Source organism: Crocodylus porosus, unplaced genomic scaffold (genome assembly GCF_001723895.1).
Source record: "Crocodylus porosus isolate Cpor-Errol unplaced genomic scaffold, CroPor_comp1, whole genome shotgun sequence".
NCBI classification, from domain to species: domain Eukaryota; kingdom Metazoa; phylum Chordata; order Crocodylia; family Crocodylidae; genus Crocodylus; species Crocodylus porosus.
In genome coordinates, this window is record NW_017728910.1 from 7,403,122 (window position 1) to 7,421,391 (window position 18,270).

At 40.6% G+C, this 18,270-nt stretch overlaps 1 protein-coding gene across 1 annotated transcript in view; it reads right to left on the bottom strand.

Annotated features, from left to right (window-relative positions):
• The window catches only part of IFT80 (intraflagellar transport 80), a 139,812-nt gene that overhangs the window by 82,272 nt on the left and 39,270 nt on the right, over positions 1–18,270 (bottom strand). The window contains exon 4 of the mRNA XM_019532664.1: positions 14,605–14,673. Within this exon, the coding sequence (XP_019388209.1) occupies positions 14,605–14,673 (69 nt within the window). The remainder of the gene's footprint in view (positions 1–14,604; positions 14,674–18,270) is intronic.

Genomic DNA, 18,270 nt, shown 5'->3' on the forward strand with positions numbered 1-18,270 from the left:
GATATTTTACTTAATTTTTTATTTATAAATATGGTAATTTACTATGAAATAATTCACACTGCCAGAGAACACATATTAGTTAAATTGGGCACTTCTTATTCTCCTATTGGCAGCAATTCAGGCTAAAAAATGACATCAGTAGTGACACTGAAGTATGGGAATTCAAAGCAAACTAGTTTTTATTCTACTTTACTGCTGGTTTAGCAATCATAAGGAATGTTATATTTAAACCAAATGTTTAACCTGTTTGTAATGGCTGACTAGTTACAACAATTTCCATGGTTTAACAGCAGGAGCACAGTTAACTCATTTCCTTCTGTACTTAGTGGGAACTTGGTTGTGAAGGGAAGCCAAGAGATCCAAGCATATAGTATTGTTAAGGAAAGGCAGCTGCACTAGCACAGGCAAATTTCAGTTAAATGTGCTGGTGACAAAGTGGCAGGAAAAGAGACTCACTGTGGTAAAAGAAGGGGAGAAGGAAGAAATGTCCACTTGCCCCCTACCCCATACCACACATCCCCCTTACCCTTGCCTGTGCCAGCACCTCTGCTGCCTGGTCCACCGCAGTGCCCACCCCCCTGCCACCTGGCCCTCCCACCCTGTGCTCCTCTCATCACCTGCACCCCCCACCATTTACCTTCTGCAGTACCTCTGGCTTTGGGACAGTTGGTATCAGTGGCCCCAGCCCTGCCCTGGCCCAGTCTAGCCAGGCAGAAGCAGCCAGGTCCAAGCTGGGAGGGGGCTAGAGCTGAAGCTGAAAACAACAGCTGGGGTTGGGGGCTGCACAGTCTCCCTCATGCTCCCCATAAACTACACACTGGAGTTCTCCCTCATGACTCCCCTCCACTGCAGTTTCCCCCATGATTGCCCTAACACAAGCCTCCTTCCCAGTTGCATGAGCCACCCTAGGATGAGGCAGGCGGTGGCTCCACCTGACTTTTCCCCAGGGCCAAAGCCAGAGCTGAGCCATTGCATGCCATGGGCCGGTATCTGAATTTAAGATGAAGCTTCACTTCCCTACTCCTGCCCATCTTGGGTCTGAGTCAGTTTGGTAGTATAAAGGTTGCTTAATCATGAAATATAAAATTTGTTACTTTCACACACATTAGAAACAGAGAATATAAATGTCACTTCGAAAGTCACATAAGTCAAGTCATCCGGCCAATTAACATTAAGATATGCTAAAAGATATGCTTTATCTTTTATCTTATTTCAAGTGCCTCGTCCATGTTGTTTAAATCATATACACAGTTTTGTAGAGAAGATTGAACACGTTTTCTGATTAAAAGAAATATCAGAAATGTATATGCAGGATCTCAAACTTCCGAAAATTCAGGGCCTGTTCAACATTATCAGTCATAATACTTACTACCATGAGAAGTCTTGCAGGCTTTAGTGGAACTGCTCTAAGTAATAAGCACTATTATCAGTACTGTTTTGGGGATCAGAGCCCCATATGGTATTGAACTAGAGACTGAAAACAGAAGAACTGTTATTCATATAGTTCCATATTAAGTAAGAACGCTTTCCATTGCTATACAATTTTTCAGTTACAAGCAATGGTCACAAACTCTTTTGACACATTAACTGTTACACATTAGCAATCGATAATTAGGTCACTCAGTTAAAGAGGTCAAAATCTGAAGGAAGGATGAAAGTAAAATCTATAAAGACATTTCTTCCAAATAGCTGCATACCTCAAATTATACAGTAAAATTACCAGTTCCACCCCCCCAAAAAAATGAACAGTTGCCACTTTGGGTTATCTTTAAGATTAAAAAAAATTATATTGTGCTTTAATGGAAAGAAACATACCCTAGATCATTGCCTTATTCAGTTTATAAAGCAGAAATTCAAAAATGTTCCTCATCAACAAACCAAAAGGGTAAAATCTTGAGCTCAGTGTATTGTTCAAATAATAGGGCTGTACAACAGAGAAATCCAAGGGATTTATACAAGGAATATGCAGAATTTATAAATCAAATCTTCTCCTTTCCCATCTCCTCAATATATACTTTGTTAACTCAGATCCACTTAGTCCAGTAGCGCTGTGACAGCTCAGCTAATTCTGTGGTTGTCTCTCAGAAAGGAGATGGAATTTGCAGCCTTAAGTGCAGTTCTGGTTTGAAGAGTGAGTTACACGTTACAATAATATGCACTATAATTAAACTGTATATACACTGTAATTGTAACATAATCAAACTGCAATTTTGCTTTTCAGTATGTAATTACCACTAATTCAAATGACCAGAAAGGTAAACTACATGACTGATTTACTCATTATCATCTCTCCATGCTTTTCTTAATACATGTATTATTGGAATCTAGATATATCAACTACATTGTATTTTCACTGTAATTGTTCTTAGACATGTAGTGAATATTCTAGTTAGAGGATTTAGTGGTAATTATAGCTATCTAAAAATATAAGCTACAGCACTTGTAATTACAATAGCCATTTTATAGAATGCAACTAAAAAAAAGTTGTAAAAAAAGTGGTGTGATTCCATGTCTACTACTTTAAAGATCCAGCACACTCAGCTCACAATAGAGACTATAACCCCCCAACTTCTAGCCCCATAAACCCAGCCTGAGATCTGTCAGTAAAGCTAAGTTGTTTTCTTTGTGTGTATCATCTAGAATAATAAGGGTTCTGATGAGACCTAATATCCTCCCTCACTGACACTCATGCAGCACTATCACTTTTTCACAGGTAATTTACCAGATAATCATGTGGATGCTGTGCAAGACGGAACAGAATCTGGGTTTTTTTTTAGTTATATTGGTTATGCAATGCTAGCAGGGGTAAAACACAGCAAATATTTATTTATTTGTCTCTAAAAGAATAAGCTGAGTTTTGTGCACGCACCAGGAGCACATCTCTTAAGGAAGACGTCATCTTTACAAAGCTGTATTAAGAAGTGCAAATGCACTTTGCAATCCAAGCAATGTCACACAAAGGGTATCTCAGCATTGCCTGAAATAACAGGTATATCAGTATCTTTCTCATCTGATGGCCACCTGGAATTTGTAGGCACTGGCTGATTCAGTATCGACTGACAAACCTTACCAACTACCCTGTAATCCTCCTTATTATAATTTCACATGTATAAGGTATGTCTCTTGAATACAAAAGCACTACACTATAAAATCATTGTTACACAGCCCTCAGTATGGGTCCATGAACAAAAATTTGGGGAAACACTGTTCTAGCAAAAATGCTAGAATGTATGATGTGCAAGAAAACCACTAAAAATTACAAGTAGTCCTAATTAAAGAAATCACCATAAGAAGTGCCTCAAACAACACCCAGAATATCCTATTCCCCTAGCATACTTTTTTCGTTTAGTTTCTAGGAGATAGTGATCAAATGTAAGAAATAAATGATATTTTAATGACAAACATTTAATAAACATTTAAAGTTTAACATCTCGAAAGGGATCAAAGAAATGGATCAAAATGATTTAAGCAATGGTAATTCTACCATTTCTTAATAAAACAAGCTAAAAGGCAAAAACACAAACAGAATATATGTTTATTACTTAAAAGTTTTGACTAACACAGAGTCAGTTCTGTTTCCAGTCAAGTCAGTAGGAACAGTTCTCAGTCTATTTGTAATAGTTTATGGGGATCTGATCCTGTAAACTGAAAATTGAAGGAGCTTACATGTGAAAGGTATTATGCAATTAACTAGTTAACCACATAACTACCTTGAAACCAGTTACGTGTGCAAAGTATCAATCACGCTATAAAAAGCTCCAACCAGCTATAAAGTTAGACCTTGAAAACATGTACTAATTTTACAGCTGGTTGTATCATGTTTTTATTTGCACGTGTAGCAAAGTCTCCCCTGGGGCTGGGAGCCCCAGCAGCTGCCAACTCTGGGTCCCAGGAGAAACAAGATTCCTGCAGCTGCAGATGCTGGGTCCCTGTAGTATGCCTCCCAGTACTGGGACCCAGCTGGGCCCTGACAGCAGTAAGGCACACCTGAAATCTCCCAGCCTCAGGTGTGCACAGAACCCTTGGAGCTGGGAGATCACAGCTGATGCGGTCTCCCAGACTTGGGGGTTTCACACACTTGAGGCTGAGAGATCACAACAGCTGCAATCTACCAGCCCCAAGGGTTTCATGCATCCCCAAGGCTAGGAGATCATGACACATGGGATCTCTCAGCCTTAGGAGTTTCATACATCCTGAGGCTGGCAATCACAGCAGCTTCAATCTCCTAGCCTCAGGTGTACATGGGACACCCCCACAGTGGGGAGTCCCTCAATTGAGGGGGCTCCCAGCCACAGGAGCTAGTGGGATCAGGCTTCCTCTGCACCAGCAATTAGGCATAATAGGCTCTAATGCACAATCCCACAATCATGCCTCCTGCCATGCACATGTGGTATGGCAAGAGAGACAACTGTATGGATCGCACATTAGATCCCATTGCACCTTTACCTGCATGTGTAGAGGAGGCCTAAGACTCTCAGTGCTATATCAAAAATACAAATTGAAATTAAAAGCAATCATAATACAATCTTCAATAAGGCCCAGTTCTGTCCTTGTATACACCAGCAACTCTCGATGAAGCCAATGGAAGTTGAACAAGCACGTCTTGTTAGAGCAGAATTTAGCTTTTGCTTTGTGAGTTTGGTGAACTAAATAGTATAACTTGAACATATACAATTAAACACAAAAAACTGCCATATGGTATTTTTTTCATGTCACTGAGAACTAGTGAATGGTGCATATTTCAAAATGGTTTATAAAAAAAATAAATGTCAAAGGGTATAGTTTGTTGGCTTATGTTACATTTTAGTTCGTAAATGTGAAAAACACATTATAGTTGAGCTATGAACTTCCTTAAAACAATTGAAATACATTTTTGCCTCTTCTCCTGTGGTTAAAAATGCCTTCAACAGGTTGAAAGAATTTAGATAATTTGTTTTAGAAAGAGATAAGGGTCTGACATTTAACCCAACCCCAGGTGCATGTGGTTTCTTAAAAAATGTCAAAAGGTCACATGATCTCAGTGTACAGAGTCTGAAAAACAAAATCTAGTTGGGTATTTTAACTGAATATCTCTCAAAGAAATTAAAATATAAAACAGCACTATTTTAGTAATTTTAGAAGTAAATATTAAATACTTTAAGAAAAGTAATTTATACTTTTATCTTTTCACACCAGCACATTTAAAGCATGTGGTTTTAAAGAAATTAAAAATAATAATAACCAAAGGCTAAACTACAGTTCAAAGGTTGGTATACAAAGCCAAGCTCAAAAAATAGATCTGTATGGACTCAGTTCATCTTAAGTATTTAAGCATATGAGCAGTTTGACTTCAGTGGGACTACTCACATGCATTAAATTAGGTATGTGGTTAAAGTATCCTGCTGAGCTGGGAACTTTAAGAGTTTAAAAGTGCAAGAGAGCTGATTTTTTTGTTATATAAGAACATATCAGAGTATATTAAAAACTTAACTGCAGTTGAATATTAAACTTTTGTCTTCTGCCTTATATTTCACATGTACCTAATTTGCATATACTCAAGGACAAAACATAGCCCTGTCATTAAATTACACAAACATTGAATTTGTGTGCATCTCCTTTTTGAGAACATTTAATTGATAGAAATATAGTGGTTTGTGGCGTGCTGGGGGGAAGGCTTTTAAACCCCTAAAAATCTAGGTTAAAAGAATGAGTTGTCTGCATTCTGTTCTCTGAGTGAGATCTTCATTTTAAAATTACACTTTGAAAATTTATTAAACTTCTGGAAAACAATATAATAATGTTGTATGCAAAGTATATTTTTATTTTTGTCTAATCTAAATTAAGCTTTTTCCAAAAATAGTTTAAAGGCACATTAAGAGCTATGGCCCATTTCAGTAGTTTCTCTTTTCCTCTCTGCTTCCTTCCACACCAAGAATACCACCTCTGTCTTTAAGAACAGCACCCTAGATCCTTTGGTCCCTCACCAAGCTGCATCCTTTCCTTGCCTTCTTCACTGGGGCCTGGAGAAGGTAACAGTAGCTGTTACAAATTATCTTCCACAAACCTGTCAGCCCCCAAACCCTGGCTAAAAGGATCCAGTCCCCAGCATCGTGGGCTGTAGCTGGGAAGTGAGTATGCCCAAGTACAAAAAATTGGTAAACAATTAGTATATTGTGGCATTTACTTGGAGGAACACTAAAGTTGCAGCATAGTGGGGGTTAAAAACCAAGCAACGCACAATTTCAACAACATGATGATAATCATTAACGACTTGCAACTCAATTAATGTTTAGAACTTGGTCTCCACCTGAGACTACTGAATTTCTGGACACCCCTGCAAGGCCCACCTCTTTTCCTTTGTTTTTGAGCATGAAGATTACTAGGAAAGATGAAAGGAGATTTTTGAGGGAAAAGGGACTGCTTACTCCTATTAACAGGTTCAAAAGATAGGAGGACCCATAATGATGTGTAAGTTCTGATTTCTAATATATATATATAATCAGGATGTACTGCTCAGGATGGCATATTTTTATCTAATATACACAAAAATAAGAGAGATAAACATACTAGGATTTTAAATATTTTAGACTTATGAAGTAATAAAATGTATCAGTTTTCAATTCAATGTTATACAATAAACTCGTCTTTCTCTTCATGGCCAAATTACTATATTTGCAGAAGCTCTGATAAAAATATTGCAAGAATATTTTTATACTGAGAAGCATATTTGTTTTAAATTGTCATATCATTTAAAAACAACAGACCTGTTTCTCTTCAACTCTATCAACATTGTTTGTTTTGAGGAATAGACTATGCCTAAAACACTTCAGTGTAAAAAGTAAATGTTTCACATAGTTCTGAGCATCTGAAAACCAGAGGCTGAAACAGAAACTATTTTGCAACCCTAATACAGTGATTGGTACCATACACTAATTATAATATAATGACAAATAAATGCACACACCATTATGTTGGTGGCGTTTAAGATAAAATACTGTATTTACTGAAATCCAACACAAGGTCCCCCCCCACAACTAGCATGGAGGGTAAAAAGCCGCATCTTGGTTTTAAGTACTAGTCTGGGGCAGGGAGAAGCTCAACTCAAGCTTTAGCCCTGGGCTTGCGGCTGAAGCCAGAGCTGAACCAATACCTGTTGCATGCTGAGATAGCTTATTTAATGGGGGAGATGGAACAGTGCTGGGGGGAGGTCAGGGAAGACCATGGAATGAGTGATGGCAGGAAAACCTGCAGCTTGTCCATTCCCCCCTCCATGTCTGTGCCTACCCTATACCCTAGACTTCCCTCCCTCAGCTCCTTCCTGCAGCTACCCCCCACGCCCGGCCACTTCCCTCTCCCCCAGCTGCCCTCTCCCCCCCCCGCCCCACTTATCTTCTGCCTCATTCCAATACCTCCAACTCCAACGCAGCTCTACTGGGAGCTGCCATCTTCTCCCTGGCTATGCTGACTACAGGGGAGAACAAGGTGGGGGAAGCAGGCTGTAGGGTGGACAAGGATGGTGGGGGAAGGATGGACAGTGGGAGGCAGGCAGCAGATGGGTATTTGGCAGGAGTGTGTATGACAGAAGGTAGGCAGCAGGGGGGACAGGCATGAAGGAACAAGATACAGGGGAGCAAGGGGCACAGGTCTGGCTCCTCACCACTGCTTTCCCCAGCATAGCAGTGATGGGCACAAATTTTAAACAACCTTCCATTAATTACATTCTGTACATGGAAAATCATAATCATTTCTAAATTTTCCATATATATAATTTAATTATTGCGAGAGGAGGGAGGTGGTAATCTTAAATTCCAAGTTGTCTTGGATTTTAGTTTTAGGTAAATATAGCACCACTGGTAGGTTCTGCAGCAGAAGAAAAATAACATTTATTTATTAGATTTATATGCTTTCCCCAAAAGGCTGAGAAAGACTTTCAATAACATGTATAAGAAAATTCTAATATTATAAAAGCCTTTGTCTGTCTGTCAGTGTCTGTCCGTAATGCTTTATTCACACACTGATTGGTTGTCTGAAACACCAACAGTGTTCTGGACAGGAGGCTGTGGTGATGTGCTGCCATAATGGCAGGGACGGGGGCAGCGGGGTGGAAGCCAGTGCTGCTGGCCTTGTCCCCCCACCCCCACTCCCTGCAGGCAGCGGCGACAGAGTAGCCCAAGCAGGGGGATGAGGCCAGCGTCACTGGCCTCATCCCCCTGCCATTCCCTGCAGGTGGCAGAGACAGAGCAGCCTTGCATGGGGTGGTACATGGGGTGGGGAACTGCACGGGGCCAGAGGCAGAGTGGCGGCAGTGCGGTGGCGGCAATGCAGGGAGTTGGGTGGCAGCACTCCATCCCCACCTACCCTCCCATGTCGTTCTTTATGAGCAATTGGCTAGTAATTCATAAAAACAATAACATATTAAAATAACAACTTATAACAAACAAATTCCCCTACCAAATAATCCCTAAATTCAAGAGGAATCCAGCCACCCCGTGCACTCCTGCTCCCCTGCCTCTGTAAAAGAGAGTTATTGTGTGAGTTGATGTGGAATTACTTTCATTTTCTGTGACTTCAGTTTCAAAGCTCAGAGTTCTTCCCCACTACCACAAATAATGAATTTAGCTTATCATAGCTGGTTGACAAGAATGAGTTTGCGAAATTTTAACATGGGAAAGTAGAATATTAAGAGTATGAACACATGCACATTTATAAAAACTACTTCACAGTTAGGGCAGCTAGGATCTGGAATCAACTTCCAGGGGAAGTGGTGCTGGCTCCTACCCTGGGGGTCTTTAAGAGGAGGCTTGATGCCTACCTGGCTGGAGTCATTTTAGCCCAGGTTTTTCTCCTGCCCAGGCAGGGGTCAGACTTGAAGATCTACAAGGTCCCTTCTGACCCTACTTCTATGATTCCCAGCTTCTCAATTTGAAACATGTCCTTTTCAAAAGGGGTTCAAAAGTACATATGTCCATACTCTAAAGCAGTTGTTTTTCGCATTTTTTTATTTGTGGACCCCTAAAAAATTTTGAATGGAGGTGCGGACTCCTTTGAATGGTTAAGTGTGGATATTCATAGTTTGGATTGATCATAGACATCTTTCACAGACCCCTTAGACACAACCTGCAGACCCCCATTAGTCCATGGACAGGTTGAAAACCACTGCTCTAAGACAAAAGTTTCTACTGGAAGACAAGAGTTGCTCTGAAAATGTATTTTATTCTGAAGAGATGATAAACAAAAGAAAATAGTTGTACTCATAAATAAATAAATAAATGAGTTCTCTCCCTTTTTTTGGAAAGTGATGAGGTCTAATTTTTAACTGGGAAATTTATATATCAACAATATATATATGAATTTTACATGTCCCAGACTACTCTCAATGTGCACTATCCTTTTCGATATTTAAAATTTCTCAACACAAGTCTGAAATAGTCAGTCCTTAAAGGAAAGTTAAAGCAATCTTTTGACAAGATGGGGAAAAAAGAGGTACTGCATGTTTGCTACATTTCAAACTTTCTCCTTTTTGTGTTGTTTTGTTTCTCAATTTGACAGTTTGACCCACATTTTAAAAACTGCCTTCTCTCATATTTGGCTTTATTGGACTACGTATCCAGAAGTCCTATTCACTCCATTGAGCGAGGCTACATTTAGTCATCTATTTTCTAACTGCTCTACAACAGCCTCCGAAAAAAGCCTCTTCTATGTCTTTACTGAATCAGTAACAATGAAGCACTCCTATGTTCCTGATGTGACACCAGCAGATCAGACATGTAAACAAAAATATTTCCCACAACATGAACATGGCAATGGCTTGATAAGCCAAGAATATAAAAATACTCCAGCAAAATATTCCAGACCTAAGCATGATGCCTGCATACTTAAAATTTCATCACCAAGTCAGATGTTGAAATCCTAAACATCCAGCTCCAAATAGCTTCTCCGTAAATATGCTCAAATTTTAGTGTTCAGTCACTGAAATATTTTATGGTTCATTACCAGAATTGCAAAACATTTGTAAATGTATCTGTCTACACATGGCAGTGAATTTAAATATATACCCCTTGAAAATGTGGTCAGTACACAAACTTCTCTAGTTTTCAGTATACATAAGCATGGCCAAAGCATATAAAAAGTAGAGGTGTACAAATATATCAGTGCCATATTGGATTGGCACTAATAAATGGAAAATTAACATTATCAGCTTTTTTTGGCTATGCCTTCTGGCTGGGGCCTCCATATACTGCATGCATGTGCACACATGTACCAGGCAGCATGGAGAGCATCGTGCCTTGCAGATACATCTTTGGAAGGAAAGGAGTGTGGGGGGAGGGTAGATCAAGACCCCCACAGTGAGGGAGGGAGAGGGGTAGGGGCAGGGGTCAGGGCAGGGCAGTGAATGGGACCCCAGGGATGCAGGATGGAGCCACGGGTGGCTCTTCCAGGGGATCAGCATCCTAGCGCTTAAAAATGGCAGTGGGGCACTTGAACTAAAGCTCATTGAATGAGCTTTAGTTCAAGCACTGCTGCCACCATTTTAAAGTGCCAGGACACTTTGAACTGGAGCAGAGCCAAGTGGGGTGAGGGCAGAGGCGGGCTGCCCACTGTGGACTTGGGGCTCTTTGCCCTGCTGCCTTTGCCCCAGGAGCTGCACGCTAGCTGTGCGTCTCCTGCCTGTCCAGTGGCAGTGGCAAGCTGCCCCTAGCTGCTGGATGGGCAGGGGGCGTGCAGACCGCGTGGCTCCCAGGGCAAAGGCAACCAGGCAAAGAGACCTGAGCTCATAGCAGGCATCCTGTCTCCATCCTTGTCCCACCTGGCTCCTGTTAAAAAACTGTCTTGGCACTTAAAAATGGTGGCGGTAGTGCTTGAACTAAAGCTCATTTGACCACCACTGCCATTTTTAAGTGCTGGGACACTGATCCCCTGAGCCTGTGGTTCCATCCCAGTCCCCGCCCTGGCCCCAGGTCCCATTCAACTCCCAGCCCCAGCCCCTTCCCCATTCACCATGAGTGCCCCAATCTGTCCCCTGCATCCCCCTTCCCCTCCACACTGCCCCGCTGCATTCCTGTAAATCAATTATCAGCTTGCTATTGACTGATATGCCTGGTGAATAATCTGCTATTAGCCAAGAAAATCTTTATTGGTGCACCCTTATATAAAAGATATAGCAACTTCTGGAAATGGTTGATGTGTTCAGAGGTCTACTTCCTTCTCTCCCTCTGTGCCAAAACACCTCTGGTTTCTGAATGGAAAATTGAGACAGGTATTTTCACTTTCAGTCTTCATATACTGAATGTGTCGTGACCAATAGAGAGAGCTTTAACCCATTTAAAGCACCATAAACAGATCAGTTAGAAAACCAATTTGATTAATAGTTGAAGAAAAATAGAAGGATAACTTTGCCAGATGATGTTTTGTCAGAAAAATATGATCACCACAAGCTGCTGATCTAAAAATCACAGTTGTTGCTTCATATTTTTCCTCGTATTTATTTTTAACATATTTATCTGATTGGCCTGAAGTTAAAGAGTTTAAATATCAGCATGATTACAGGACAGACAAACATGTTTCTTATTGAGAAATTTTATTTGTGTAAAATAACAACTATAACAGTTAAAAATGGAACTAATCTTAGTAGCTCTTTCTTTTTTAAAAGTAAAAAAAAAAGACATAAAAAGTCTTATTTTTTTATATTTACCATATCATACTTATTTACTAGAGACGACATAGGAAATGGGGGAGTATTAGGATTTTTGTTTGTTTGTTTTATATCAATATTGGACTTGTAATTGTAAGAATAATGAATCCCAAAGCCCAGATTAGATCATAACACTTTTTGTAATATGCTATATTAGGCCCCCTCTACATATGCAGCAAAAGGTGCGACTGGATCCAATACATGATCCATACCACATATACGTGACAGGAGGAACAGTTGTAAGATCACACATTAGAACCAACTGCACCTTATTGCTGGTCTAAAAGGAGCCTAATCCTGGACTCCCCCTGCATCTGCAAGAAGCAGGCACCCACGAGGAAGCTTCCTTTGTTGAGGTCACTTCCAGCCGCAGGGGCTATGCGTAGCCTGGACCTAGAGACCCCACAACTTCACATGGCTCTGGCTCCTGGCACTGCCTCCCATGCAACCTGGACACAGAGTTACTCAGTTCACACCCACCCTGAGCCTTGCAGAATCACGGCAGCCATGATCCTCAGGGTTTGGGATCCTGGGAGGCCTGTCAGCTGACTGGCTCATAGCTGCAAAGGAGACCTTGCTATGCATAGAAATTAAAGCTTGCTAGCAACCACCTATAAAGTTACAACACATTTTCAAGGTCTAACTTTATAGCTGGTTGAAGCTTTTTATTGTGTGATAGCTACTTTGCCTGTGTAGCTGGTCTCAAGGTAATTATGCAATTAACCAGTTAATTGCCCAATACCTGTAATGTGTATAGGAGGCCTTAAAGACTGATAAGAGATTTAAAGAGCTGCTCTACTTATGTGAGGGCTGAACTTACTTATATAATTCAGTTCTGTTTTGATAAATGGTATTCAACCAAAAGATATCTTTTTTCTTAAGGTCAGCTGTGCACAATTTGGTCACACACTGTAATGATTAGCACAGCTAAGCTGGTAGTCAGAACTTCTGAATTCTATTTTCAGACCTAAAACTGGCTCACAGCATAATCTCATTGGGCCTCGATCTCTCCTTCTGTATGTCTCATTTCACTGACCCTGTTAAGTGTGGCAAATCTTGACTACTTCATAAAGATTTTGTAAAGTTTAATCACTTCTGTCTGGAAAGTTCTGAGATCTGTGAATGAGTATACAATCAAAGCAAAGTACTAAACACCTTTTTAGAAGTAAATGTTCTGCTCATGAAAGACATCAAACCAAAAGCACCAGAAAGGGAAGTAGGTACAGTACAAGGTTTTGTTTATCATCTTGTTAAAAGATTTATGTTGTAGTTCTAAGGCATTTTCAGCAGCATTATCTTGTAAACTACAATATAACTGGTATAAATTATTTAGCTTAAACTGCAAAAATCATATTTGCACCATATAGACGTTCTTTGTCTCCTATTTGACTTTCTAATAAGCATAACTTGGTTTACTAAAGAGAAAGCTTGATTAAAATACCACAGTGAATTTTCCACTGGAGTTAACCTGCTCCCCAGAATGCCAAATGATCTATGAAGTCTGTTTTTTTCCACTTGGCTGCTAATACCATTCATTTCCTTCCAACATGTCGCTGTGCACTATAAGGATGTATAACATTACTAGAACCCTAACTTTCTGAATTCAACCAACATTTACAATACTGTTTCAATTTTTATTTTCTTTTTTAAAGACACAAAAATATGAGTACTGAATATAAAATTTTAGTAAACTATTTTAAGTGACACCAAATTTAATTATGTTTTGGTGCCAATATTTTGGCACAAAGGTTTATACACTAAAAAGAAGTATCGCTTGGAAGGTGCTAAATGCTAAGGATACATGCACACGTTCACGGTTTCTGATCTATGATCCCATGGCTTACTTTAAACCATTCAGTCGTAGATTGGGTCCAGCTTGTGCACACATTGCTGGTACCAAGAGCCATACCAGAAACCCAATCTAAGTAAGTTGGGGTGTGTGGGGGTGGGAGGAGGGAGGATCAGGGGAGTGGTCAGTCTGATGCACTGTTGTCCATCCAGGGGAGTCTGGCACCTAAAATAAGCCCAGTCAAGGTTGGAGTGCAGGGGAAGGGGTTTAGCAAGAATGAAGCACTGAGGCTAGGCCAAACAGCTGTGCTTGACCAGCCCCAAGGCGGTGTTCCAAATATGTGCATACATTTGTTAGATTGGGCAAATATGTTCCCAGTCAAACTTAGTTCACCTCTTTACTAGGTAAGATTGGGCTGGCCATTTTTTTCCCAATCTAACATTCATGAATGTCTATACATAACAGGATTTAGATTGACCTAACCCTAGTTAGGTCCATCTAGGAGTGTAACCTCTGCATGTACCCTAAGTAATAGAGCTTTAGACCACAGCAGGGCAGACTGTGCATTAAGAGCAGAAAAAACATCATTTTTTAAGATGTACGACACACAAATAAGAGGCAACTTAACTAAAAGATACTAGATGCAAATAATTCCATTATAAAAAGGGGCTTTTATAAACTGTAATTTTAGATTGCTTTTCAACTGGTACAGTACCTGTATATACTTCTACTGATACCTATACTGTCATTTAATATTTAAAATATTACAACATTTTTATTTTTACAATGACTAATTTTTGAAGATAAACTGCATGAACTTCAATCACTGAAATGATACATTTTCAACTGACAACTTTTGTAGCTGATACATTTGGCAAAAGGTTCCATATACAAACCTACAGTCAGCAGTAGCCAACCTGAAGCCAAAAGTCTTCATGTGAAGAGGTTTTCAGAGAAGCCTTGCCTTTCACAAAATACAATTTGATCTAGCTCCCACTGAATCAACAAGAAAATTCCTTTTGAGTTTAATGGAAGTGATATCTTCAATCAAACGATTACTGTCAAATTAGGGGAAAGTACTTGTATCATACAAATATGGTCAAATTTAAAAGTTTTGAGTGTTCTTTACTGAAACTAAACTTACCTTGCTGTACTAATGTGGATCTCAGCATTCCACTTTTAGACCAGATTTTTATTTGTCCATCTTCACCCACTATAAACAACAAAAACATACCATGCAAATTACAAATTTAAAATGTATAGCAGTTTAAAACTTAGTTAGCTTTAAAGTATTTTTATTTAAAACACTGAGTTCCTTGACATTCCCATCTTGCTACATAGCATTTTACAATAAAGCAAACATACATCTCAAGAAAAAAAAAATTGAACTTTTTCTTTTACTAACATCAGAGCTATTCCTCCACACTCCACATGCACACACTTTATGGTATTCTTGCCTGATGCTATTTCAAGAAACAGAAAGTTCATTACCCACAACTTTCAATTAATCTGAGATCTATTCACATCTGGTAACATCAAACTATTGTTCACATAATCACAGGAAACTAGGGCTGGAAGGGACCTCACAAGGTCATCTAGTCCGGGCCCCTAGTCAAAACAGGATTACCCCTGTCTAAACCATTCCAGCCAAGTGTCTAACCTGCTCTTGAAACTTCCAAGGATGGATTCTAGTTTCTTTAGGTAGTCTGTTCCAGTGCTTGACCACCCTTTGCAGTGAGAAAGTTCCTTTTAATTCCCAGCCTAGACTTCCTCTGCTGCAGTTTAAAGCCATTGCTCCTAGTCTTCTCCCCTACAATCACAGAGAAAAACTGATCTTCCTTCAAGTTATCTGAAGACTGTTATCAAATCCTCCCTCGGTCTTTCCTTTTCCTTGCCTCCAAAGCCCCTAAATCATGTTTGCTGCCCTGTACTAGACTCCTTCCAAACTGCCCATATCCCTCTTGAAGTATGGGGCACAAAACTGGACATGGTACTCCAGTGATGCCTCATTTAGTACTAAATAAAATAATCGCTTCTCCTGATTTGCGAGTGACATTACTGTTAACACAACACAGGGTACACTGATGGCTTTTTCTTGCAACGAGAGCACACTGTTGGCTCATACTGCCAGGTTTTTCTCTGCAGTACTACAGCTTACCCTAGGGGTGGGCAAAATATGGCCCACGGGCCACACCTGGCCCACCAGGCAATTTCATGCAGCCCACAGGCACCCACCCCACATGCCTCACACCCACCCTTGTGGACAAAAGTGCCTGGCTCAGCCAAGATGCAGCTTCCAGGTGGGGCGGCTGCTGCCACTGCTCCAGCTGCTGGCAGACCTGCCCACACCCAACACACAATATACAAAAGTAAGACTTTATTTTTGAGTTATTATGCAATCATTTCTATATACACTATACAAACACAAATCATGACAAAATACTTTTTGTAATAAAATTTAAATATGTTATAGTAGGTATCTGACTTTTAGTATATGATTTTTTTTCTGGTTCCAAGATGGCAAACCTTCCCTCCCAAAAGGAATATTTCCTGGGGACAAAGGGATGGATCTCCAGGGCCAAAGGTCAGGGGGCTGGACTTCTGGTCCCAAGATGGCAAACAAGGAGTGGGGCACCTGTCATGGGGCGGGGCTACCCCTGCAGCCCTCAATAGCTCACCAAAACTCATTAAGCAGCCCTCCACCCAAAATAAATGCCTGCCCCGACCTAGCCATTCACTTCCCACTGTACTTGCGCCTGCAGCTATTCCACCCCAAGTACAGGACTTTGCACTTGTCCCTGTTGAATCTCATCTGATTTGTTACTGATCATTTCTCCAGTTATTCATTCTGGATCCTCCAAAGTGTCCCTACTTGGGGTCATCAGAAATTTGCTAAATGTGCACTCGATGCTATCGTCTAAATCATTAAAGAAGATCTGAAAAAATACTGGACCCATGACAGACACTTTGCGAGTCTCACTTGATAACTTCACCCAACTAAACGCTGTGCTATTGATGACTACTTGTTGACTACAATGATCCAACCAGTTATATATCCATCTTACAGTACTTTTGCCTAGCCTATATCTCTTTAGCTTGTTAATGCTATTGTCATGGCAGACAGTGTCAAAAGCCTTGCTAAAGTCTACTGTACATCACATCTACTGCTTTCCCCTGATCCACAAAGCCTGTCAGCTGTTGGTTCAAAGAAAACAGGAAACGGTCTTAGATATTAAAGCTAGATGCTTGCCACCTGATAGATTTAAATGGTAAAAGTAGAAATTAAGGTGAAATTTAATGATAAAGTAGGAAGGTATGTATTTTGGCAACAATGAAGGCTTGGTGTTCAGAGCTGAATTACACATTACTAAAAATGTTGAAGCAGAAAGACTGAAGCTCCACATATACATGCATGTGCAGTGCAGCTTACCTTCCTGTTTTAAACATGCCATTACATTAAAGATTTATAGAATACTGTTATTCACAAAGTCTCATTAATGAAAAATATTCAACAGAAACCTAAAGTTACTTCTCCCCTGTGCCAAAGGCTATTGACCTGCCAAATGTCACTTTTCTATGTATAGCAGACTAGATGTGTCAAGAACTTTTTTCTTGCAAAAAATGGTTTTTGTTTTTGGGGAGTAGACTGTGGGTCAGGGAGAGTTTTTTTTTAAAAGTAACGTTGTATACAACACCTAAATTGGACTTGTTCAAACTGTCTAAAATAAGAGATTCTATCTGAACAAAGACCAACGTCTGAAATACTTCAATACCGAAGTTAAGCAATTTCAAATAGTTTTTATATGGAAACATAGTTAAACTTTAGTAAAATACTTACTAATATACAGGGATCCTAGTTTTCCCTGTTTAAAAATAGCAAATTCTCTGATAAACCCCCCCCACCTAAATTCTCTGATTTAAACCACTCAAACTCCATCTTTTTCTACAATTAAAATGAAATGCCAGCATACATAGTTATCAATTTAACATAATGTTTATTGATAGATTTACAATTTTAATTTGGAAGCCTACCAGTGCTTCAATCACTATAATAAAATCAATTCTGAATACCAATATATTTTGGTATTTGATCTTTTTTTTTTAAATCATGATAAATCAGAGCTCTTCCTGCCACCTTCACTCACCAGGACATGGGTCCAACTGCAGCTGTCCTCCTGCTGCTGCTTTGTGGCACTGAGTAACCCTGATAGCTCTTGCCCTGCCCGTACCATTGCCCCTCACTTCCAAGCCACAGCCTCCTCCAACCCTGCCAGTGTCCTTTACTTCCAACCCACAGTCCCCCGCCTCCCCAGGCTACGCTGGTGCACCTTACTCCCAACGCCCTATCTCCTCCCCAGTGCTCCTCACTCCCAAACTGCAGCCCCCATCAGTGCCCCTCACTCCCAACCCACAATCCCTTGCCCTCCAGGCCATGTTGGTGCCCCTCATTCCTAAGCTGCAGCCCCTTGGCTCTACTGGTGTCAAGGACTTTACACCCACAGCCCCTCCCCCAATTTCCCTCCCTCCCAAACCACAGACCTCCTAGCTGTGTCTGTGCCCCTTACTCCAGACCTGCAGGTCCCTTCCCCCCCACCCCAGCCCTGCCGGAGGGGGCCGTCAGCTGCCTGCATCCCACCCAGGCTGAAGCATGGCAGCAGCAGTGGCTCCGACATATTTCACAGATTTCATAGACATCAGGGCTGGAAGGGACCTCCGGAGATCATTGAGTCCAGTCCCCTGCCCAAAGGGCAGGAAGTCAGCTGGGGTCATAGGATCCCAGCAAGATAAGCATCCAATTTACTCTTGAAGG